This window comes from Piliocolobus tephrosceles, chromosome 15 (assembly GCF_002776525.5).
Source record: "Piliocolobus tephrosceles isolate RC106 chromosome 15, ASM277652v3, whole genome shotgun sequence".
In the NCBI taxonomy this organism is placed as follows: Eukaryota; Metazoa; Chordata; class Mammalia; order Primates; family Cercopithecidae; genus Piliocolobus; species Piliocolobus tephrosceles.
Genome location: NC_045448.1, coordinates 30535072 through 30559713, shown reverse-complemented (window position 1 = coordinate 30559713; position 24642 = coordinate 30535072). Strand labels below are relative to the sequence as shown.

General features: G+C 39.1%; 1 protein-coding gene across 9 annotated transcripts in view; it reads right to left on the bottom strand.

Annotated features, from left to right (window-relative positions):
• Positions 1–24642, bottom strand: part of LCLAT1 (lysocardiolipin acyltransferase 1) — a 236819-nt gene that overhangs the window by 123633 nt on the left and 88544 nt on the right. For 5 of the 9 annotated variants that reach the window (XM_023217292.2, XM_023217295.1, XM_023217294.1 and 2 more), the window contains 2 exons: positions 10255–10423; positions 2642–2840 (listed from right to left, as the gene is read on the bottom strand). In XM_023217292.2, coding sequence (XP_023073060.1) covers positions 2642–2840; positions 10255–10419 — 364 coding nt within the window. In that variant the 5' untranslated portion in view covers positions 10420–10423. The remainder of the gene's footprint in view (positions 1–2641; positions 2841–10254; positions 10424–24642) is intronic. The other 4 variants (XM_023217300.2, XM_023217299.1, XM_023217297.1 and 1 more) reach the window with 1 other exon arrangement.

The following is a 24642-nucleotide window of genomic DNA, read 5'->3' as shown; positions in this document are numbered from 1 at the left end:
TTATTGTTGAAGCTCTTGATTTTATTTTTATTTCATTTACTGAATTTTTCAGTTTTGAGATTTCTGATTCTTTTTATGATATCTACCATTTTCCTGAATTTCTCATTCAGATCATGAATTGGTTCCTGATCGTGTTGAATCCTTTATCTGTGTTCTCTTGTATTTTGCTGAGTTTCCTTAAGATCTTTATTTTGAATTCCTTTTCAAGCACTTGATAGGTTTCCTTTGTGGTATATTAACTGGAGCATTTTTGTGTTCCTTGGAAGGTATCAAGTTTCCTTGCTTTTTCACGTTTCCTGTGTCCCTACACTGGTATCTGTGCATACAATAGAACAGCCACTTTTTCCAATTTTATGATATAGCTTGTATATGGAAAAACTTTTTCCTGTAGATATGTTGTATAGTCTCAGTTGGGCAGGGTGCTTTGACTTTGGTTCCGTGCAAGAACAGTAATATAGATTCCATATGATTTCTTCAGCTTTCATCAACATCAGTGGTGTCTACTGAGTGCCTCACTGGCCTAGGCTGCAGCTGTTTGTGGATGCTGTGGTGTGGCTTTACTGGAAGCAAGAATGCTGGGAAGGCAAATTTTTTTTGACCCTGGGGGGTGAACACACGCATGCACACAATGCTCTACCACTAGAAGGGACAGAATTGCTGGCAAGCCCCAGGTGCATGCCATTCTACTCTTAATCTTCTTCTTCTTCTCCCCACTCTTAGCACTCTTAAATTCGTAAAGATGGGAGGGCAGAAGGAAATGTTTTGGAATTTACTTCTCTTCATAAATCAATTGAAAGCTTATGGCATTATTTGTCTTCTCATACTAAAAGAGATAGGTGATACATGGTTTTCTTTCCTCTCCTGCTTGATTTCATAAATTTTTTAAAATTAGGGAGGAGAAAAATACACAGCTGCCATTGTCCTTCAAAAAACTCTGTAAGAAGACTTTTAATTATGGATTCAATCTCTATTAGACACATAACTGTGGCTTTTTCATTTTCTGTTGATGTCCGATTTTGTCAGTTGCATTTTTCTGTATTTTTTAAATCTCATATACACTTTTAAAGTCATTGGCATAATGTTAGTCTTAATATCCTGTTAGTATATCTCATGCAGAATCAATCTTGCTACTGGTAATATGTGCCTTCTCTTTTATTTATCAGTCCTCTTAGGGATGTGGCAGTTTTTAAATATTGAGATATTTGACACATCTTCAATCTGTGGGGTCTATGCTCCGTCCTCTAGAATCTTTGAGGATAGTAACTGCTTCCACCAACATAACATACAGTAGGAGTGATGTTGTTTGAATTCTAAGGCTAGGTCATAAAATACCTTGTAGCTTCTTGCTGGTTCTCAAGTGAGACTGTTCTCTAGGGAAAGCCAGCTGCCATGTAAGAAATCTGACTACCCTGAGATCACTAGAATGGAAAAGTGGCAAAGAGAAAGATAAAGCTATAAGTACAAAGGCAATTAAAACACAAACAGTTGACCAGGTGCGGTGGCTCACGCCTGTAATCCCAGCATTCTGGGAGGCTGAGGCGGGCAGATCACAAGGTCAGGAGATCGAGACCATCCTGGTTAACACAGTGAAACCCCGTCTCTACTAAAAATACAAAAAAATTAGTCAGGCATCGTGGTGGGTACCTGTAGTCCCAGCTACTCAGGAGGCTGAGGCAGGAGAATGGCATGAACCTGGGAGGCGGAGCTTGCAGTGAACCGAGATAGCGCCACTGCACTCCAGACTGGGTGACAGAGCGAGACTCCGTCTCAAACGAAAAAATAAACAAAAAAACCAGTAAATCAACTACAAACACCTTACTAGTCTATCCTGTGAGAGCCTGCCCTTTGCCCTCACAAATCATAAACCATGTCAGTACACTAATAGAGGCATGGTTTAAGAAGGTACATAATTTAAATAAGTAAGAAGTGTTACCTAGGTAAACCACAGAAGTATAAATGTAATTAATGAGGCTGTCAGGAGGATACAGTGGGTACTTCATATACCCATGGGAATAACTGATTTGAATATATTTATAATCTTTCCCCTCCCTTATTTCACATTAAGTAGCAAGCTGAGAAAGGAGGCCATTTATTTTTAACATGCAATGCTGAAATATCCCTACTTCTCCAACACATAATGAACACGTTGTATTCCTAGCCATTTAAAATAAACATTTCCAGGAACTTTAATATTATATTATACAAGCAAAATAAAAAGACTTTTAAAAAATTTTAAAGTTATAGATTGGGAAGTTCAGAAAGTACTAGCACCTAGTATAATGAATGCTTGGAACCTAGGTATTCAATTAATATTTACTACATGCATATCAATCAATCAGTCAATGTCAAGTAATTTATCAGCACAGACCAGTTTCTGGCCGAAATCACAAGTACTACCTGCAATAAAAAGCTACTAAACTATTAATTCATACCCTTCAATGTGGTGGTCCTCACATACTATATAGCCATTTCCTTGAGAACACTTTATTTTCTCTTTCAGCGTAAGATTTTTTAAAAAGAGATTAAAATAAAGTTATCTGCCATAACAGATCCACTAAAGACAAAAGAACCTGAGATTGTTTCTAGCCCAATGAGGAAAAAAATGGAATTGCTTTAATGCTTACGTCAGTTTATAACCTACCAAATCCAGGAACACTTTTGAGACTGGCTTTGAGGCAAATTTTCTCCAATCTGAGGTAGCTATATCTCATCAGACAATTCCACAGGAACATCCAGTCCATTCTTGTCCGATGGTTCATTATAATGACACTTCTTTCTCCAGGAACAAATGCATCGCCAGTTATAATCACTTTTACACCAAACATGGTCTCCAATAATGCCTAAGAAAATAATGCAGATATAGAGAAAAATATGATTTTCCATAGGTAAAGTTTATCATGCCCTATAAATAAATCTTAAGATTTCTAATATACAAAAGTTAGTATTTCCCATGATCCTTGCTTCTATAATAAAAAATTGGGTGGTGACGTTATCTAGAAGAATGAGAATATCAAGCACTATTTCTATTTTAAGTTTCTGTGATTTCCTAATTTAAAAAATGCTAATTGTCCTTGAAATCAAGATACCTTATTAAGTAAAAAGAAAGTATAAAAGGTGTATATTAAGATTCTACTGTGTAATATTTTAAGGCTATAGATATGTAACATTATTACCTTTTTTCTAGAAAGAAGAGTCAAAGAATTAGCACTGAGTACAGGGGAAAAAAAAATCCCAGAAAGTAAACTGTTCACTTTATAGCTTCCTGTACTATGATGTTTTAAAAACAAAAACATAGATCTTACTTATTTTGACACTATATAAAGAATAAATTAACTATACATCTACTAAAATACTACAAGCCTTAGTACCTGGAACACAGTAATGTTCAAATATTTGCTGAATTTGCTTAATTCACTTTTCTGATGGGCCAGGTATACAATACATATGAAATATTTAGAAAAACAATACATTACAGACTTATGAGTTCTTGAAAGTAAAATAACAGATTATAATAAAACCTGATTATTGATTTCAAACTCTTATTTGAATTCTCAAATTATTTACATGTAACAAATTTACTAGTTAATATTTGACTTATTAATAAAGAGAGAAATTTATCTAAAGGCAAATATACAGTACAGAATCAAAAGTTCTCTTGGCGAATATCATGATAATCTTAAACAAGGTACAGCCAATAGACAAACTGTGGTGTACTCATATAATGGAAAAAATGATACAACAATGAAAGTAGATGAACTACAAGTACCTACAGCAACATGAAAGATACACAGAAGCATAATTTTGAGAGACAGCAAAACAAACAAAAATATATACAATAAATGTCAATATACAAGACTTTCTAAAAGATTAAGATATTTTAAAGATGATTATATAGATGCTAAAATTATAAAGAACAAGAAGAAAATAACTATCTTAAAAGTCAGATGAATAACTATTTCTACCAAAAGGAGGGTGTTTTGATTGGAAGTCTAGGTAGCTTGCTGGAGAGCTGACAATGCTGTATTTCTTGACCTAGTTGATAGTTACACTCAAAATTTTTCATTAAATTGTACATTTGTGTTTTAATAACTTTTTGGTATGTTTGCCACACTTCACACAAAAAAAGCATTTTTTAAAAAATGAAATAGGAAACAGTAAGACTTTGAAAAACATAACAGGATCAATAAAACACAGGTTCAAAATAATACTAGCTAAAGAAATATACTAGAAAGTAAAAAGAAGTTAGAAAAGTTGTATGTCCAAATTGCTACAGAGTCAAGGTGCTAACATCTTGATACAAAATCATTTGGACTAAGTAGCTACAGATATCCCATAGGTCCTCATTAAGTTACTTTCCCACAGTTGAGGTTCACTTTCAGCATGGGTATTTAATCCAGTACCTATTATGTCCTAGAAGGATGGCCTCCAAGAGGTCAATAAAAATGTATTCCTCTTAAGCTGTATATAAAGATATGTCAATGGGTACATATACTTTGTTAAGTAAAATGCTCGCAGTTTTCATCAGATTTTCAAAAGGGTCTATAACTGCTCAACTAATTATAACCCCTACTCTAAAAAGTCCCTTGAAAGTGAAATACCTACATGTAAGACGTCCTGGTAAAAAGGATCATGGCAGAGTCCTCCAGGCTTGGACCCACAGCAAAAAATATCATTTTTTTTTTTCTTTTGAGATGGAGTCTCGCTCTGTCGCCCAGGCTGGAGTGTAGTGGCGTGATCTTGGCTCACTGCAACCTCCGCCTCCTGGGTTCAAGCGATTCTCCTGTCTCAGCCTCCCGAGTAGCTGAGATTACAGGCGCCTGCCCACCACGCCCAGCTAATATTTTGTATTTTTAATAGTGACGGGATTTCACCATGTTAGCCAGGCTGGTCTTGAACTCCTGACCTCGTGACTCGCCCACCTCGGCTTCCCAAAGTGCTGGCATTACAGGCGTGAGCCACTGCGCCTGGCCAAGAGTTAAAAATCTTAAGCCTATAAATCCCAAACCTCATATCTAACCCTATATATGCAATCTCTAACATATGATACCTATGGACTCCAAACAATCCTTTGCTTTTCATTATGAAAAATAACAAAATTTAAAAATCCAAGACTGGGATGGGTGTGGTGGCTCACACATGTAATCCCAGCACTTTGGGAGGCTAAGGCAGGAAGATCGCTTGAGGCCAAGAGTTCAAAACTAGCCTAGGCAACATAGCAGGACTCCAGCTCTACAAAAAATTTTTAAAAGCTAGGCATTGTGGCACACGCCCAGAGCCTTAGCTACTCAGGAGGCTGAGGCAGAAGGATTGCTCAAGTCCAGGAATTTCAGGTTACAGTGAGATCTGACCGCACCACTGCACTCCAGCTGGGCAAGAGAATGTTGTCTCAAAAAAAAAAAAAAAAAAACACCACCAAGACCAGGTGTAGACCAGGTGTCCAGGAACATCTCATATAACATGACATTCTCTCCTTTGACATCCAGCACTCTATCAGAATATGCCTGAAAGTTATAAATAACCTTTTGGCCAGCCAAGATCTCAAGTCCACATTAATCAGTTGTAATACCAGATGAGACATATCCAGTCAACCTTATTTACAGCTCCTGCAAAGGCAGAAAAACAAATATACTACACACAAATAAAGTTGTAATATCTATAAAGAACTCCAGAATTCAAATAATCCAGACTAAAAGACTGGGAAAAAAGACACTATTCTCATATTTCTCATGTTTATTTTATTTCTAGTATAGGAGAGAGATAATAGTGTCAACAGTAATAAATCTTACAAAATTTTATAATGCATTGTTTCTTATATTGAAGAGTAACAATTCTGATCATTTTTACCTAATTGGTCAAAGATTTCTCTGTGTATTATTTAATAGAAATATGGAAGCATTTTCCAAGGATCTTTTATATACCACTACTTACTATGTCCAAGTGTTCCATCGTGTATAAAAACACAAAGATGAGAGTGGTTCCTCTCAAGATGACAGAGAAAGTTTTGCCATCATGCCTGCTGCTCTCACTCTCATTTATCATTCTGATGGATCTTTATTTAGTCTGAGGTAATAACAACTCATCTCCACATCTGCTTTTGCTTTTCAGGCTCAGCTTAGGTCTGGTTCCCCAAATCTCTAGCTACTTGAGGCTTTGCAATCCCAACTCATTCTTCAAGACACTGAGCATCCACTTTGTTAAGAGCAACAGTACAAACAAAAATCACATTCAGCAATCTATGTTTATTGAACACCTGTTTTATGCTAGGACTGGAATGGTATCAAAAGATCAGAAGGCTGTGGAAGAAACTTGTGCCCTAGGTAGACAGTTAGAAAATGACCTCTAAATTCCTAAGGCATGATTTATGGTGAAAGGACAGAACTCCAAGTAATCTTCATAATCCCAGGCAGTAATCAGACTGTTTGGTTAGAGTTAAAATTTTGAGAAGCAAAAACTGCTCTGAGCACATGCTGAGTTTGACCCTTACAATATTGATTATGTTGAACAGAACTGTCCAAAAATGAAAGGAACAAAGACATGCACTCCAAATTATAGAAACATTCAAACAAAGACTGAATGGTCACCCTGCAGATTGTTTTTGAAGCGATTCTTGCCCACAGAGTTAGGTTAGACAAAGTGACCTCTAAGTCTCATCTAATTCTAAGATTCTAAAACACTTCCCTGCTATGCCTCTTTTAGCACAGAAAATGTGCTCCTTAAAAATAGTAAGACAAGAAAAATCTTGCCAAGGAAATCATTTTAATCCACAAGAGAAACTTAACGAAAGAGAAGATCATTTTGTGACTATTTTTGTGAAGCAATAATTAGTTTAAGTGCATTTATCCTAATTTATTTTTAGTGGAAAATTATTTTTAACTGTTTGGGATTGCTTAAAATAAAGTACATCAATAAGGGATAAGAATAAACTTCAGATTAAATTCACTCTGAATTTAAAAATAATATCCTTTATTATTGCTTAAAAACTCCTTTAGCTCCCTGTACAAGTATGAGATAAAAGGCGATTAAAGACACCCTTGATAGTTCTTCTCTGTTTCAGAGACATTCACTATTTCAAAACTAGGATATCAATTTTTCTGTAACCTAGCTATAAGGAATTCAACGTCTATACATTCCTTAACTAAAAACATGTTCTCTGCCTGATATGCTGTAACTAGTAAACTAAACAGCTGAGTGACAGCAGTTTTCCAAATGTATACTAATTTTTTTACTAACACTGTGGTAGTTAAATCTTACCTATGTGTTAAACTGTCCAAACAGCTAATAAGACAAAAGTTAGGAATAGGTGAAATTATCTTTGAAAATCTCCTAGGATGGTGCATCTCAAAAGATCACACTATCAGTAAGTCCAGCTCGGCCAATCTTCTCCCAAAATTGTACTATATTGCTATTACCCTACCTGACCATCAGACAAAGTGATTGGTTTGTCTATTGTTTAAAAATATCTATCTTTAAACATAAGAATCATACTCAGTAGAGAACCACTCATACTTCCCATTTCATCTCATATGCAGCAGAAAAAATTCATTCTCTTCTCTGCTCACTCTTCCCTTACCTATCTTAGTGTATGTAATTGAAACTGTACAAATACTGTGGGTGTATAATGTAATTCTGCAGTAATAGTAATGCTACTAATATTAATAACAGTAGAAATAGCTATTGCAGAATTTGTTTAGTAACTTGTCCTATGAATACCAGCATTTCTTCCAGAGTAAGAGTTTTAACTGTGTACATGGCTGCCCAGAAAAAAAAAGACATTTCCCAGATTCTACTACAGTTTTTAGCTGCTCTTACCAGTAGAGTAAGCAAAAGTGATATGTGCAACTTGCTATGTACTAGACACGTGAGTCACTGATATAGAAAGAAAGCATTTGCTCTGGACTTCCTCCAGAGTGGGGCAAAGAAGTGGCAGTGACCCAGCCTTGACCAAATACAAGAGGACATTATACCAGGCTGGAGGCCAAGCTAGGTGGATTAATAGTATAGAAGACATCTGAACCCTTGATGACGTCAGGACCCTTTGATGACATCAGAGACCATAGGTACCTTGCCAGCCTGGACCTGTAAGTCAATACAGTTCTACCGTATTTGAGCTAGTATATTTTGAATTTTCTTTAAAACACCAGTTAAGCCTAAAATATAAAAGCAAAACTAAAACTAAAACTAAAATTAATATAATACCAAATATTTACTGTGTATCTACCAAATGGCAAGCATTATACTAAAAAGGCTATATATTTATTATCTCGTTTAATCATTACAATGACTTTCTGATATAGGTAGGTAGTATTAAGATCCCTTTTTATAGAGATGAAGAAACAAGAGCTTACAGAGAGGCTAAGGAGCTTAGCCAAGTTCAAATGACTAGAAAGTGGGAAGGCCAAAAGTGAAACCAAATACCTGTCTGCAATGTCTGTGAAAATAAGCACCCTGCTTATGCTCGCTCTCCAAAAATTAGTGACTGGACACTGTAAAAGCATTATAATTATATTAATTTTTACCAATTCTCAGAACTCTCAAGGTTTTGGCAGAAAGATTCAACAAAAATGTGTGGTTCATAATTAAAAGATTATATACTATAGAAAACTGATGACATTTAGAAAATGAAGTATAGTAACAATATATGACAATTACAAAAAATCATTTACCTCTGAATGTTTGCTTTACAATCAGATATACAATTCTGAATCTAGAATAGATCTCAAAGATCATTTACTCCAATTTATTTTACAGATGATGAAACCAACACTAAAAATAGTTATATAAATGACACGAAAACAGTCAAATGTCTGTTTTGTAAAATCAGACAGTAGGAAATGACTCTGATTTTACGATGACAGTAACATTACTTAGCATACAGTTTGTAGATGACGTTTTAGAATTATCTACTTGTGATGATTAATATTATGTAAACTGAACAGTATTCTTATTTTACTTAATATATGTATATAGAGAAATACCTTGTAAATAGAGAGTGATAGTGGTTAAGCAACAACATAAAATGAGTATTTTATGGTAAACGGTATGTTTAGGGTTGCAATGAAACACTGGGCTTCATATTATTAAAGCTAATTTAAAAATGTAACTCTAAAAAAATAAATGGTCTGGGAAGTCAACTTCTGTCCTCTAAAAGAAAAAGAGTTTTAGTCAAATGAAATCCAGAAAAGAAATTAGTCAACTCTGTAAATTAACAATTAGGATAAGACATTTTAGGTAGAGGACTATTATCTTCACAAGGACAGAGATCATATCTGTCCTGTTCATCACTGCATCCTAGCAAAATGCTAGGTACACGGTAGACAATAGCAAGTTGCTGGATGAACACTAAGAGATCCTGCCAACTACTCTTGCAATCCAATCACAAAACAAAGCATACTTACATTAAAAAAAGCAAGAAGAAATTTTGCCTAAAAGACCAGCCCTAACAGAGTAAAAGGTACTAGACATCATCCAGCTGACTTAAAGGAAAATATGGCTATAATTAATAAACAGATGAGAAATCTCAGGAAAGTAACAGAACCAATAAAGAACCCAAAATAAATTCCAGAACTTATAGTATTTTAAATAAAAATTCACTAGATGAACAAACACCAGATTAAACATGATAGAAGAAATGGTCATTGAGCTTGAAAACAGATAAATAGAAATCATTCAATATGAAAAATACACGGGAAAAAATACAGGGGAAGAAAAGGAAGAGAGCCTTTGTGACATATGTAACAAGACAATCAATCTTACATATAACTGTAGTTCCCAAAATGAGGAGAGAGAGAATAAGGCAGAAAAAAATGTGAAAAAAAAAATGGTCTAAAATTTCCCAGTTTAAAACAAAAACAAAAACCAACCAACCTATAGATCTAAGAAGTCCAATGGAACACAGCAAAACACATTTAGCCCTCTACATCCTTGGGTTCTGCATTTGTGAATTCAACCAATCATGGGTCAAATATATTCATGGGAAAAAAGGATGGTTGAGCCTGTACTGAGGATGCACAGACTTTTTTTTCTTGTCATTATTCCCTAAGCAATACAATTCCCTAACAATAACAACTACTTACATAACATTTATGTTGTATTTGGTATTATAAGCAATCTAAAGAATATATAAAGCATACAGAAGGATGTGCATAGGATATGTGCAAATATTGTAGAGACTTGAACATCCATGGATTTAGGTATCTATCAGGGGTAGGGAGCACTCCAGTACAAGCAGATAGTCTCCTCTGGTGTGTAACTTACCACAGGTAGGGTGAGCCATGTTGCCACAAGGCGGTTGTTGATCCAGCGATACCAAGACGGGTTTACAAACATCAAAGGTAAAAAGGGACCCAGCATGAAAATGCTTCCAAAAAAGCTTCCCCAAAACAGAGTCAGTATAAAGTAAATCCCTTTCCATGACGCCATGATTCTGAAAGATATATATAAAAAAAAAAAAAAAAAAAAAAAAAAAAAGGATATATTTTGTTACTATACATTTAACGGCTTGAATTCAATTTCAGGATGATGGAGCATAAAATGATCACTAATTTTAGGGCTACAGAAAGGCTCTAATAAACAATATAAGAGGTGACCCTCCTACATGCTCTACTGGTCTAACAAGTTGCCAGTACATTAGAAATTGATATTCTCTGGTCAGGTGTGGTGACTCACGCCTGTAATCCCAGCACTTTAGGAGGCTGAGGGGGGGGCGGATCACTTGAGGCCAGGAGTTCAAGACCAGCCTGGCCAACATGGTGAAACACTAAAATACATCTCCACTAAAAATACAAAAATTAGCCAGGTGTGGTACTGTGCCTGTAATCCACCTACATGGGAGGCTGAGGTAGATGTTACAGTGAGCCGAGATCGCACCACTGCACTCCAGCTGGGATGACACAGTGAGACTGTTTCAAAAAAAAGAAAGTGATACTCTCAACAGAGCAAATATCCGACCTCCAAAAAGAGTTATCTAGTTTAAGAAGCCTTTTTTTAAAATCATAAAACCATGTATTTTCCTTTCTAAGGTGTTATCTAACACAAACTCATAAAATATTCCAGAGTGTTTTCCTATCCAGAACTAGAAGCAATTGACTAAAAACTACAGACAAGTTTCCCAAGTTGAGTATAACAGTCCCCACTGTGGATCCATTCCAAGACCCCCAGTGGATGCCTGAATCACAGACTGTACTAAACCCTTCATATACATTACATACATACCATGATGAAGTTTAACTTACCAATTAGGCGTGGTGAGAGATTAATAATAACTATTATTAATAAAGTATTATTAAGTAAAATAAAGGCTCCCTGAACACAAGCACTGCTATACCTCGACAGTCAATCTGATCACAGAAACAGCTATTAAGGGACTAACAGGCAGGCAGGATAGCATATATTGCATCAACGCACTGGACAAAGGGATAATTCACATCCTGAATGCGACAGAGAGGCATGGCATCAGATTTCATCCCGCTACTCAGAATGGTACACAAATTTAAAACCCATCAGTTGTTTATTTCTGGAATTTTCCATAAAACATTCAAACCACAGTTGACTTTGGGTAACTCAAACTGCGGAAAGCAAAACTGTGGGTAAAGAGGGAACTACTGTACACCTAAAAACAATAGCAAGTAGCAGAGTACATTGAAATTTTTTAAAATCCAGAAATATTAATTCTTTATATTAGAATCTGAAAATAACATCTTGGGTACTTGGTCTTTAATTGGCTTTTTATGAGTTGAAGGGTTAAGTAGAACTTAGACTCTTCACTGGCTATTTCCAAAGGATTACTGTAGGGGGTCCTCATAACCAGAACATCATACTGATGTTTCAAAATAAATGCTTGTTGGAAACATAGTCTAATATGAATAAACATTTGATTTTACAACTTAAACTATGTTAAAGAAAAACTGTGTTTTGCCTCAGAATAAAATTGTTAGAAACATTGAAATGATGAAAAAAAAAATGGCCTTAAAATCTATGTAGCAAAAAGGTATCTCAGAGATCAAGACCTCTGAATATTTTGGAAACAGAATACATTTTCAAATGTCATGGTGCTTTTTAAAAATATCAGACAAACAACAAAACAGGTCAAATCCCTTAAAACACACAATCAAGACTGACTACTAAGTTTTTGTTTGTTTGTTTGTTTGTTTGTTTGTTTTAAGGCGGCGTTTCACTCTGTCGCCAAGCTGCAGTGCAGTGGCGCGATCTCGGCTCACTGCAAGCTCTGCCTCCCGGGTTCAAGCGGTTTTCCTGCCTCAGCCTCTGGAGCAGCCGGGATTACAGGCGCGCACCACCATGCTCATCTAATTTTTGTATTTTTAGTAGGGACAGGGTTTCACCCTGTTGGCCAGGGTGGTCTGGATCTCTTGACCTCATGATCTGGTCGCCTCAGCCTCCCAAAATGCTGGGATTACAGGTGTGAGCCACTGTGCCTGACCGACTACTATTTTTAAATTTCTACTGATACTTGACAGTACTGTGTACAAAATCCTTCAAAGTACAAACTGAATAAATATCAACTAAGAGCTGGCTTTTTGCTAAACTCTAGATCTAAACTTTTAAGAGGTGGGGTAATGGAGTAACAATGGTAGAGAAAAAGACTACTGGAAAGCAGCAGGCTGAACAATTCCCAGAGGTCACACATGGGGCCTGGAGTGGTCTGTTACCACCTATCCTCAACTTTGCTTTCTCTGAGGCTCAGGTCCTCCTCTTTGCATTAATGACACTATAGCTAGCTTCTCCCCAGGAAAAAGAAAAAAAAAAACCCTATAAACATCTAAATTTGGTATTCTCAATGCCTATTTCCTTTTATACACCCATCCCACCCCCAGTCCTGCAGTGCTGCTGCTCTATTTGAAACCCCTGTAACTACCTTTATCTACTGTTGTTGTTTTTTTTTCTGCCAATTAGTGATTAGCTAGCTCTATGTTTAGACACTCACCCCTCAACTCCCTGCAGAGCTACATTTCACGGTGTATCCATATATAATACTTCCCCCATCAAGGCTCTGGCATGCTTCTTCCTCACTAATTTCTGATTTGATGTGATTAACAGAAAAAAAATATAAAGTAACTTAGCTATCATATAATAAAATATTTTCATTATGCAGTGATGAAGCTGAGGCTTAGGAGAGTTAAGAAGACTTTCCTAAATCCACACAACAAATTAGTAGCATCAAATCTTTTCTGCTTACTGCTGCTTCTGCTATATCATGCTCTCTTTCTCCTATTAAGGAGCCAGAAATTAGCCCTGAAATATGTCTCTAAACATAGACTTAAACGGGTAGAAAGGTGTGTGTCACATGAATATACTGGGATTACTCAGACCAAATCTAATCTAAAATTATTTCCATCCTACTTCTATTCCTTCCCTTTCAATCATTTGTTGAGTTTCAATGATTCAATAAACATACAAAGATATCCCAATTACTGTGTGCCACACACTATGTTAGTCATCTGGAGATTATAACAGTGAATATGACAGAAATTGCAAAGCTCTCACAAATCTAATGGTCCCTCCATCTCTTCCTTATGAGCTCCTAGGTGGCTCTGCATTTAATCTAGCCCTACTCTGTATCTTCTTCCAAGTCTCAAGAGTTTGATGGACAAACTTGGTTCCAAATTATGCTAGCTATATACTTACTTGGAATAGCTAAAAAAAAAAATTGTTTTAAACAATAAAACTACTGACAATACCAGGAGCTGACAAGGATATGCAGCAACCAGAACTTGCAAACACTGCTGGTGGGAATGCAAAATGGGATGGCCACTTTGGAAAAGCTGGGCAGTTTCTTAAAATGCTAAATATACACTACAATAAAACCCAGAAATTCTACTGAATATCTAAGACAAATGAAAATGTATGTTCACACAAAAACCTATATATAATTATTTACAGCAGCATTATTCATAATTACCAAAAACTGGAAACCACCCAATTGTCAGGGAGAATGGATAAACAAAACCGTAGTACATCCACACAATGACATACTACTCAGAATAAAGACAAACTATTGATCCATGCAACATGTTGAGTTAATCTCAAATGCATTATGCTGAACAAAAGATATGGTTTTAAAATCTTTTACTGGATTATTTCATTTATGTGACATTCCAGATAAGGCAAAACCAAAGGATAGGGAAACAGATCAGTGGTTGGCAAAGATTAGAAGTAGGGAGATGGTTTGACTACAAAGAAACAACACAATATAAGTTTAGGGGTTGGTCGGGCACGAGGTGGCTCATGCCTGTAATCCCAGCACTTTGGGAGGCCGAGGGGAGCAGATCATAAGGTCAGGAGATCGAGACCATCCCGGTCAACATGATGAAACCCCGTCTCTACGAAAAATACAAAAATTAGCTAGGCATGGTGGCGTATGCCTGTAATCCTAGCTATTTGGGAGGGTGAGGTAGGAGAATCGCTTGAACCCGGAGTCGGAGGTTGCAGTGAGCTGAGATGGCGCCACTGCACTCTAGCCTGGCAACAGAGTGAGACTCCCTCTCAAAAAAATAAATAAATAAAAAATAAAAAAAGTAGTAGTTTAGGGGGTTGAGGAAACTGGAAACTGTTCTATTTCCTGGTTAGGTTATGTTACAGGAAAGCTGTCCTGATCCAGACCCCAAGAAAGGGTTCTTGCATCTCACACAAGAAAGAATTCAGGGCGAGTCCATGACGCAAACTGAAACCAAGTTTATTACAAAAGTAAAGGAATAAAAGAACGGCTACTCCACAGACAATGCAGCCCTGAGGGCTGCTGGTTGCCCACTTTTATGGTTATTTCTTGATGATATGCTAAACAAGGTATGGATTATTCATGCCTCCCCTTTTTAGACATTATAGGGTAACTTCTTGACGTTGCCCTGGCATTTGTAAACTGTCATGGTGCTGCTGGGAATGTAGCAGTGAGGACCATCAAAGGTCGCTCTTGTCGTCGTCTTGGTTTTGGTGGGTTTTGGCCAGCTCCTTAACTGCAACCTGTTTTATCAGCAAGGTCTTTATGACCTGTATTTTGTGGTGACCTCCTATCTCATCCTGTGACTTAGAATGCCTTAACCATCTGAAAATGCAGCCCAGTAGGTTTCAGCCTCATTTTACCCAGCTCCTATTTAAGATGGATTTGTTCCAGTTCACACACCTGTGACAGTCACAAGACTATACACATTTGTGAAAATCCATAGAAAGTATATTTTTTAAAAAGGGAACTTTACTGTTTGTAGATTTTTAAATAAATTTTTAAAAAATTATGCTATGTGATATAAAATCTGACAATATTTACTGTTCTCTTATAATATGGGGAATTCTAATTTTCTGGATTATTTCAATTACAGTAACACCTAAAATGCATCTAGCTTTTAAAATATTCCAGGCACTGTTTCATATATTTTACATGCCAACCTGTTCACCAGTCACAGCAATCTCATAATGTAGGTATTTTCATTACCTTAATTTTACATATAAAGCTAGGGGTTAAGTAACTTACTTAAGGCTACACAGCTAGTAAATAACAAAACTGGAACTTGAAGCCAGGTAACTTGGTGTCAGAGTCCACACTCAGGCTAAAATGTTATATACTATGCTTCCTTTTCAAGAATATATTACATCTATAGTTAAATATATACCTGTTTTTAAATAGGCTACAAAATAAAGATTTACAGTTATAAATCAAATTTTTAATACCTCATACAAAAATTATTCTGAAGTTTAGAATTTATAGAAACTTAGTGAGAAAGCCTTATGTCTTTCCTATCTTACTGTTACTGGCAGGTCTTTGTTCTTAGAGCTCCAAAGATGGTGGTGGGCCACTCCCAAGATGGCAGCAAGCCTTCTGCTCTCTGACCTGGGGGGTTCTTGGCCTCATGGATTCCAAGGAATGGAACCTTGGGCCATGCGGTGAGTGTTATAGCTCCATTAGAAGCCGTGGGTCATGGAGGAGAACCATGGAACCCAGCAACTAGTGTTCAGTTCAATTAGGACAAACACACACACTTAACCACACAGAAACAATGGCGAGCCTCTAGCCTGATCAGGAGTGGCAATGGGCGCCTTGCTGGATCAGAAGCACAGCGGACACCGTGCGGGATCCAGAGGGGTGAAAGTCAACGGCGGGTCTGCAACAGCAGCGTTCAGCAGTGGTGGACGGCGAGCGAAAGTTCAGCTCGAGCCCTAACAAACATGGACCAGAAGAGTGTGCAGTTGCAAGATTTAATAGAGTGAAAACAAAGCTCCCATACAATGGGAGGGGACTCAAAGGGGATTGCCACTGCCAGTTCGAATGCCTAGGTTTACATCCTGATCATTGTCCCTCCCCCTGTGCTCTCAGGCGACAGATGACTATTTCTTTACCTCCTGCTTTTAGCCTAATGGTTATTTTAGTGAGCTCTCTTTACTACCTGATTGGTCAGGTGTGAGCTGAGTTACAAGCCCCGTGTTTAAAGGTGGATGCAGTCACTTTCCCCAGCTAGGCTTAGGGATTCTTAGTCAGCCTAGGAAATCCAGCTAGTCCTGTCTCTCAGTTCCCCCATCTCAAAAGGAAAACCCAAGTGTGTTGGGGAGGTTGGCTGACAACCACTCTAATTGCTTCCTGCTGAACTGGGGCATAGAAGGGGGCATGCAGTTGAGATTTCCTCAGGAGGGGTGCCTTTGATTTCACCAACATCAGAGCATGGGCTAGCAGGCCAGTCCAGGGATCCAAGGTAGATCTTAGTCATGGACTGCATCTGGCGCTCCATTTAAAGAACTATTTGTAGTTTTACAGCATCGATTCCAGAAGAGACAAACTTAACAAGGAGGTTAAAGATACAGGGATTGAAATGTATGGCCTGAAGTGCAGGAGGAGGCACATCCGACAGTTAGTAGGGTTTGGGGATGAGCATAAGCCAGTATAGGCTGGATGTGTTCCTCACTGAGGGCCCAGGTGCCTTCAGATAACTTTAGCCCTACATATTTAACCTGCTGTGAGCAGAGCTGAGCCTTTGGTTTGGATACCTTGTAGCCACAGGTGGTGAGGAACTTTAAGAGCGTTTGGGTGGCTTGATGGCACAAGGTTTCCGAACAGGTGGCTAGAAGTAAATCATCCACATACCAAAGGACAAGAGTGTCCAAGTATGAGAACTGGCTCAAGTCTTGGGCTAATGCCTGTCCAAATCGATGGGAGCTATCCCTGAACCCTTGGGGTAAAACAGTCCAGGTGAGTTGAGACATTGGGTTTCAAGGATCTTCAAAAGCAAACAAGAATTGAGAGTCAGAATGTACAGGGATGCAGAAAAAGGCATCCTTAAGGTCCAGGACTGTAAACCACTCTGCTTCCTCTGGTATTTGGGAAAGCAGAGTATAAGGGTTAGGTACAGCTGGTATAGAGGGACAACAGCCTCATTGATAATCCTGAGATCTTGCACTAACCTCCACTGTCCATTGGGTTTCTATACTCCTAAAATTGGAGTATTGCAGGGGCTATTGCATGACCTTGGGCTTTTAGGTCCTTAACAATCTTCTGGAGTCCTTGTTGGGCCTCAGGTCTAAGAGGGTACTGCCTTTGGTAGGCAAAGGAGGCAGAATTCTTTAGTTTAACTTCAATGGGACAGGCATTCTTCACTCGTCCATGTTGTCCTTCTGTTGCCCAGACTTCAGGATTAATTCCTTCCTCAAGTAGGGGACAACAAACAGGTGTTCCTTCTCCTATGTTCAGGTGTATAATGGCTCCTACTTTTGCTAGGATGTATCTCCCTAACAAAGGAGTGGGGCTTTCAGGCATAATTAGAAAGGCGTGTGAAAAGAGTAAAGTTACCCAGTCCCAACTTAGTGGCCGCGAGAAGTATCTAATGACTGCCTATCCTAGGACCCCTCAAATAGTGACAGGTCTGGAGGACAGCTGTCCGGGACAGAAGAGTAAGAATGAGAAGGCTACATCAGTGTCCAGGAGACAGTTAACCTCCTGGCCCTCAATGGTCAAGCATACCTGGGACTCTGTGAGGGTGACGGCATGGGCTGGCGCTTGCCCCAGGCATCCTCAGTCCTGCTGCTGGGTCATCTGGTTAGTGGCTTCTGACTCAGGGACCTTCATCTGCTGGGGCAGTGGGCCTTCCAGTGATTCCCTTGACATAAGGGGCATGGACAAGGGGGCGGCTTATTTCTAGTCAGACAATCTTTTTTAAAGTGTCCTTGTAGACCGCACTGGAAGCAAGCCCTGTTAGGCATTCGATTTGCCCAGCCTTTCCCTTTTCCAAGGCCTCCAAAGTCCACTTGCCTGAAGGCCATGACTAAAGCAGTGGCCTTTTTTTATCCCATTTGTCCCGTTCCGCCTGCTCTTCCTCATCACTATTATAAAAAACCAAGGTTGCCAGGTTCAATAGGGTTTCCAAGTTTTGCTCTGGGTCTAAGGTGGACTTACGAAGTTTTATTCTAATGTCTGCAGCTGACTGAGTGATAAACTTATCCTTTAAGATTAGTTGACTTTCAATAGAGTCAGGTGACAGAGAGGTATGCTTCCTCAATGCCTCCCTTAGTCTCTCCAGAAAGGCAGTAGGATTTTCTTCCTTTCCCTATGTTATAGTGGGCATCATTGAATAATTTATAGGCTTCTTCCTAGTATTCCTTAGTCCTTCTAGCACGCAAGTTAGCAAATGTCTGCGGCACCAACCTCCATGTTCTGATTCTGTGTCCCAGTGAGGGTCTACACTGGGAACTGCCTGCTGGCTTGTGGAGAATTGTTCTCTTTCCTCTGTTGTCATCCTATCATTGACCTGACTGAGATACCAGAGATTGCCAAAGTCTTGGGCTGCAGTTATGGCGGCACTTCTCTCATTTGGGGTTAGTGTCTGATCTAGCAGTAACATTATATCTTTCCATGTCGGATCAAAGGATTGTCCTAATCCTTGTAAAATCTCAATATAGCCATCAGGGTTATCTGAGAATTTACCTAGGTCTATTTTAATTTGCTTCAAGTCTGAAAGGGAAAAAGGTACCAGCACGCTGGCTGGGCCGAATTCTCCTCCTCCCACTGCTTGGAAGGGGGCATGATCAGGGAATACTGGCACTCTCTGGTTCATTGTTTACCCCTTTGTCTATCTCCTTTGGAGATAGTTTGGGTTGAAGGGAGATCCTTATTAGTTGGGGAAGGAGCCAGGGGGACACCGGAGTAGGGAAGTAGACTCTGAGGGCTTCCTGTATGGCATAAATTACACTTTTTACATAATTGTGAGTTGTCTCTTAATGAAAAGAAAGTTTGCACATACGGCACTTCACTCCATTTGCCCTCTGTTCTACAAAAGAGGTCTAGCTGTAAGATGGTGTTATAAGTTATATTTCCCTCAGGAGGCCAGGTTTCTCCCACTTGAAGAGGATATCGTGGCCAGGCGGTACTGCAGAAGAATGTAAGTCATTTCTCTCTTAGCGTCTGAGGGTCAAATTGGTCCCAGTTCTCCAGAATACATCTTAGGGGAGTTTTTGCATTGGGGGAAACGTTTCCCATCTGGAAAAAGAACATAGGGATGCCAGCACCCCTAGTCATTTTCCGATGAGCATTAGTCCTACGGCGTCCTCTATGGTCCTAATGCTTATTCCTTTCCAGGGTGCATAACTACCATGGACCTCTGCTTATCAGATTAGTTACACTACTGATGCAGCAGTCCTGCACCTGTTTTCCCACCTTTCTTGACTGACAAAGAAAGGGGTCTGGGCTGCTGGATTCCAGTGGTCCTTTACCAGCGTGCCCAACATTGCCTTTGTGCTCAGGGTTGAGTTCTAGAGCTAGATGGGTTCCTGAGTGTTTCATAACAAACCAGTTGCCCCATCAAGGTGCATTCCCATAAACAATAGTTCCTAGAGGGTGTAGATAACCTTTTGAGTCAGGATTGAGATAGATTTTTTTTTTTTTATGATAACCATTTTTATCCAAAGCAAACTTCCTTCATGCCTGGGGACTAGACCGTCTAAGGCCACAAGAAGAGAAGTTAGGATAATACGTTACACTGTTAACTTTTAGCAACTTTACTTTTGTTGAAAACCTTGTAAGTCTGGAATTTCAATTATCCTTTGCTATTAATAAGACTTTGTTTAGTCTAAATTAACTTAGAATTGGTATAGATCGTTCCTTCCTGGTTCTGTAAGTACTTTAAGGCTTGGCTTGGTGCAAACAGCTCGCACATTTGAGCAGACCAATTATTAGACAATTTTTCTAACTCTGCTTCTACAAGAGTTTCCCTATCAATTACTGAATACCTATTCTGTTTTTTTCCCTCAGTCACCCAGGAGGAACCATCTATGTCCTGTCCTGAAGGGAGTTCCTCCTAGGTCTGGTTGGAACTTTGTATGGTAATTAAGATTTAAATCCCCTGTTAGGAAATCTGCTGGGTTAAGGGAATTTTCAGTGGTTAATGTTAAATCATCTTCTTCTAACAGAATAGCCCCATACTTTAATATTTTTGAGTTAGTAAGCTACCCTTTTTACTCAGGATATTTCTGAACTGGTGAGGTATGCTCACAATGAGGTTTCCTCTAAAAGTTATTCTTCTACTTTCTTCTGCTAGCAAAGCAGTTGCTGCTACAGATTGAATGCATTTGAGCCATCTGTGGGTTACTGGATTAAGGTTTTGATAGAAAGGCTATGGGTTGTCAGTGGCCTCATTGCTTTTGGCTATGTCCTTGTTAACACTGACAACAAGGTGGGTATTAGAGTGTTTATGGGGTCAAGGAGAAGACCTTCAATTATCAATTATAGGTTTTAAATTTACCCTGGCTTTTAAAGGAATAGGGAACACTGTTTTTTCTTTACTACTTCTCTTCCTTTCTCTCTTTTTGACTTTCTGTCTATCTCTCTCTGACTCCCTTTGTCTCTCTGCCTCTCTTTTCCCCCTCTCTTTCTCCCTTCTCTTTTGATAGATGGATTTTGGGAACACAGCAGAATGATATTCGCTTGTTGCCCCCATTTGCTACTATAGGAATATGCTCTTCCCTTTAATTTACTCAATTTGCTTTCATCCTGATCTGTTACGTTGTCGTAGACCCAGTTCCAGTTGTTAAAGTACTGGGTTATCATTCTAAGGCCCTGGCCAAGGAGTCGAGGCTTGGAGATTGTATTACAGGGTGGGGAGGGGGGGAAAGGCCGGTAAGCCGGGTAGAAATTGGGAGAGGAGAGCATCTTAAAACAATGGGAGAGCAATCTTCCCAGCTGTTTACAAATTTGGGGCCCTGGCAAGGGTGGTGGGGAACGGGTCCCACATAACTGCCCATGTCAACAGCTGTATACCTAAATTGGGAGGGACACCAGGGACAAGACTCTCTGGGTTCATAGCCTAGATGCCTAAGGATACAGTGGAGAGCTTCCTCAGATCCCTTTGGAAATACAACTTGCTCTAATACTTGGGAGAGAAAATGAAAGCCTGAACCATTAGTACCTAGGAGGCAGGGATCGGAGGAAGTAGATTCAGAAGTAAGGAGAATTTTGGGGCTACACTTTCAAGAAAGTGGTGGTCGGGACCCAGGAGGTATGGGTCAGAAGGAGAGGTAGGGGCGCATGCATCAGCGACTGTGGAGTAAAGACTTCTAGCTGCACCATAATCTCGACTGGCCAATGCCAGGAGTTCGGGATGACAGCTTTCTGCCTCTAGTTGGCCCTCGGCTTCCCCAGGAAAACTGTAAAAGCGGAAGCTGGTTCCAGGCAGACCAACGCTCCCAATCCAGAAGGGTTGGGGGCTGTTAGCCTTTTCTCCAAAAGCCTCACACCTCAGTCTTAAGTCTGGCAGCCACGCTAATCATTTTTAAATGGCTCACAGGTGCCCAGTATTTTCCTCCGATTCTAACGAAGGATAGGACAGAATAGCAAGTGTAAGTGGTCCGATATCACTCAAGGTTTTGCAGAATCCCTGTATAGGCCACCAGATGTTACTGGTGGGTCTTTGTTCTTAGAGCTCCCAAGATGGTGGCAGACCACTCCCAAGACGGCAGCAAGCCTTTTGCTCTCTGATCTGGGGTTCTTGGCCTCACGGATTCCAAGGAATGGAACCTTGGGCCATGCAGTGAGTGTTATAGCTCTATTAGAAGCCACAGGTCATGGAAGAGAACTGTGGAACCCAGCGACTAGTGTTCAGCTTGATTAGGATGAACACATGCACTTAGCACGTAGAAACAATGGCAAGCCTGTAGCCTCATCAGGAGTGGCAATGGGCATCTTGCTGGATCAGAAGTGCAGTGGACACCGTGCCGGATCCGGAGCAGTGAAAGTCAGCAGCGGGTCTGTGATGGTGGCGTTCAGCAGTGGTGGACGGTGAGTGAAAGCTCAGCTTGAGCCCTAACAAACATGGACCAGAAGAGTGTGCAGTTGCAAGATTTAACAGAGTGGAAACAGAGCTCCCATACAACGGGAGGGGACCCAAAGGGGGTTGCCACTGCCGGTTCAAATGCCTGGGTTTATATCCTGATCACTGTCCCTCCACTTGTGCTCTCAGGTGATAAATGATTGACCATTTCTTTACCTCCTGCTTTTAGCCTAATGGGTATTTTAGTGAGCTCTCTTTACTACCTGATTGGTCAGGTGTGAGCTGAGTTACAAGTCCTGTGTTTAAAGGTGGGTGTGGTCACCTTCCCCAGCTAGGCTTAGGAATTCTTAGTCGGCCTAGGAAATCCAGCTAGACAGGACTATCATTACCATCCCTCAATACCTAATGTAATGTATATCACACCAATGCACCTTGGGGAGGTGCAAGGAATGGGAGTTGCCAGCTTCTGATGGAAGAAAGTTGGGTTAAATAACTGACAAATTAAATATTTAATCTTTTAAAAATCCTTTAAAATAAAAAAGGCGACATAATTGAAAAGTAATTAAAAACACTGCAATTTAGTATCATATTTTGTGCATTCTTTGCATAATACTGATACCTTTTTTAAAAAGACATTTGAAAACTAACTGCAGTTTTAAAAGGGCATATAACATTTTATTAACAAATAACAGAGATAGGTATAACAGAGATAGAGAAGTGAACTGTAGATAATCCTGAAAAACTATGCCTACTTCAAGTGTAACCTAACAAGTTTTCCCAAATGACCACTTTCCTTTCAGTGAATTAACAATCTTAATAACCTCACTAATTTCCTAGCTCATAATGTGATTATGCTGCTTACCCATGGTGTCTAACCACCTATGGTTCAAACCATTGAATCACCAAATAAAAGATAAAATAGAACACATGAACCAAAATACAGCCCACCTAGACTTCTTACTGTTGCGTATGTTATTCCTAGAGCACGACAATGTGGGCGGACACTCCCTGACAAAGATTAACGGACTCCATTATGGATACCTATAGTCCCTTGCTCAGGAAGGAAATATTTTCATAGAATCTCCCTAGTTATTTTATTCACATAACAAGTCAAGTGTTAGCAACTAGCGTTACTCTCAGAGTCTAATAGGGAAGCTAAGTATGAAAATAAATTATTGCAATTCACTATGATACATGCTGTAATAGAGAGATAGGAGATATGCAACAAGTGTTAAGGGTAGATCAAAGTAGACAAGATGAACTCTGCTAATAGGGATTAAAGAAGGCTTTAGACTCTTGGAGGATAAGTGATTGTGGGAGGGGAAAGAATACTCCAGGCAATAACCTGCAGAGTCACAGAAATTTGAAACAGCACGGCTTAATCAGAAAACTTTTAAAACTCATATTACTGAGGTACAGGGTACACAATGGGGGCAGGGGAAGCGGGGGTTGCAAGAACATAGGCCTGAGGGAGAAAGTCCACATAGCCAGGCCAGGATAGCCAAGAAAACCACATTTGACAGGTCACTAGGGGTGGAGGAAAAATATCTAAGGCATATGAGTCATGTTTTAGGATACATGTTAAAAGTGAAATGTATATAAACGTTTCAAAAGTGAAATGTATATAAACATGAATTCAATCAGTATACAGATTGATTTTATTAAGAGCTTTCTCTGGATCTAAACAGAGTGTGCATGGGACTTGTTGGCAAAAATCCCAGGACTGACAGACGCTGGTATCACAGAGGTCTGTGATGCAGCTCCAACACTCAACAGCCAGAGGATCACAACCACATTACTTAACCTGGACACTTCACTTATAAAGTTAGGAGGTTAGGGAAAAACGTCTCTGGGGCCTCTACTAACACAGAAATTCTAAATATACGCTATCTTTTGCCCACCGAATACTTATCAGGAACTTTACAGAGGGCTCTTGGCATTTACATATCTAACACCTAGAGATTCAACTATTCATGAATAATCCAAAGGTCAAAACATGGAAGTAATGTGCTGAAACTCAAAGCTCAATTGTGAACACTGCAAGGCTGATGTCAAAAAACAAACCATTTAGGTAGTAATTAATGACTCTGACCAACTGTCTAGTATCCTAATCTCAAAAAGCCTTTATTCTCTTCTACTTACTTCATGTGCACTTCTTTGGGGAAGTGATATGCTATAATAGATTTGTAAATGTGAAGGTTCAAAAGGACCCTGTTATATCCCTTGACAATGTCAAGTATGTCCTAAAATTGGCACTTTACATTCTCACCTCATCCAAACAAAAGCCTTAAAAGCAAGCTGTTGATTTATCAGTAGTATTTACAGGTAAAGGAATGAAAGATTTAGTTCCATTAACGAGTTCCTGACACTGTTTATATTGAGTGAGGTAAGA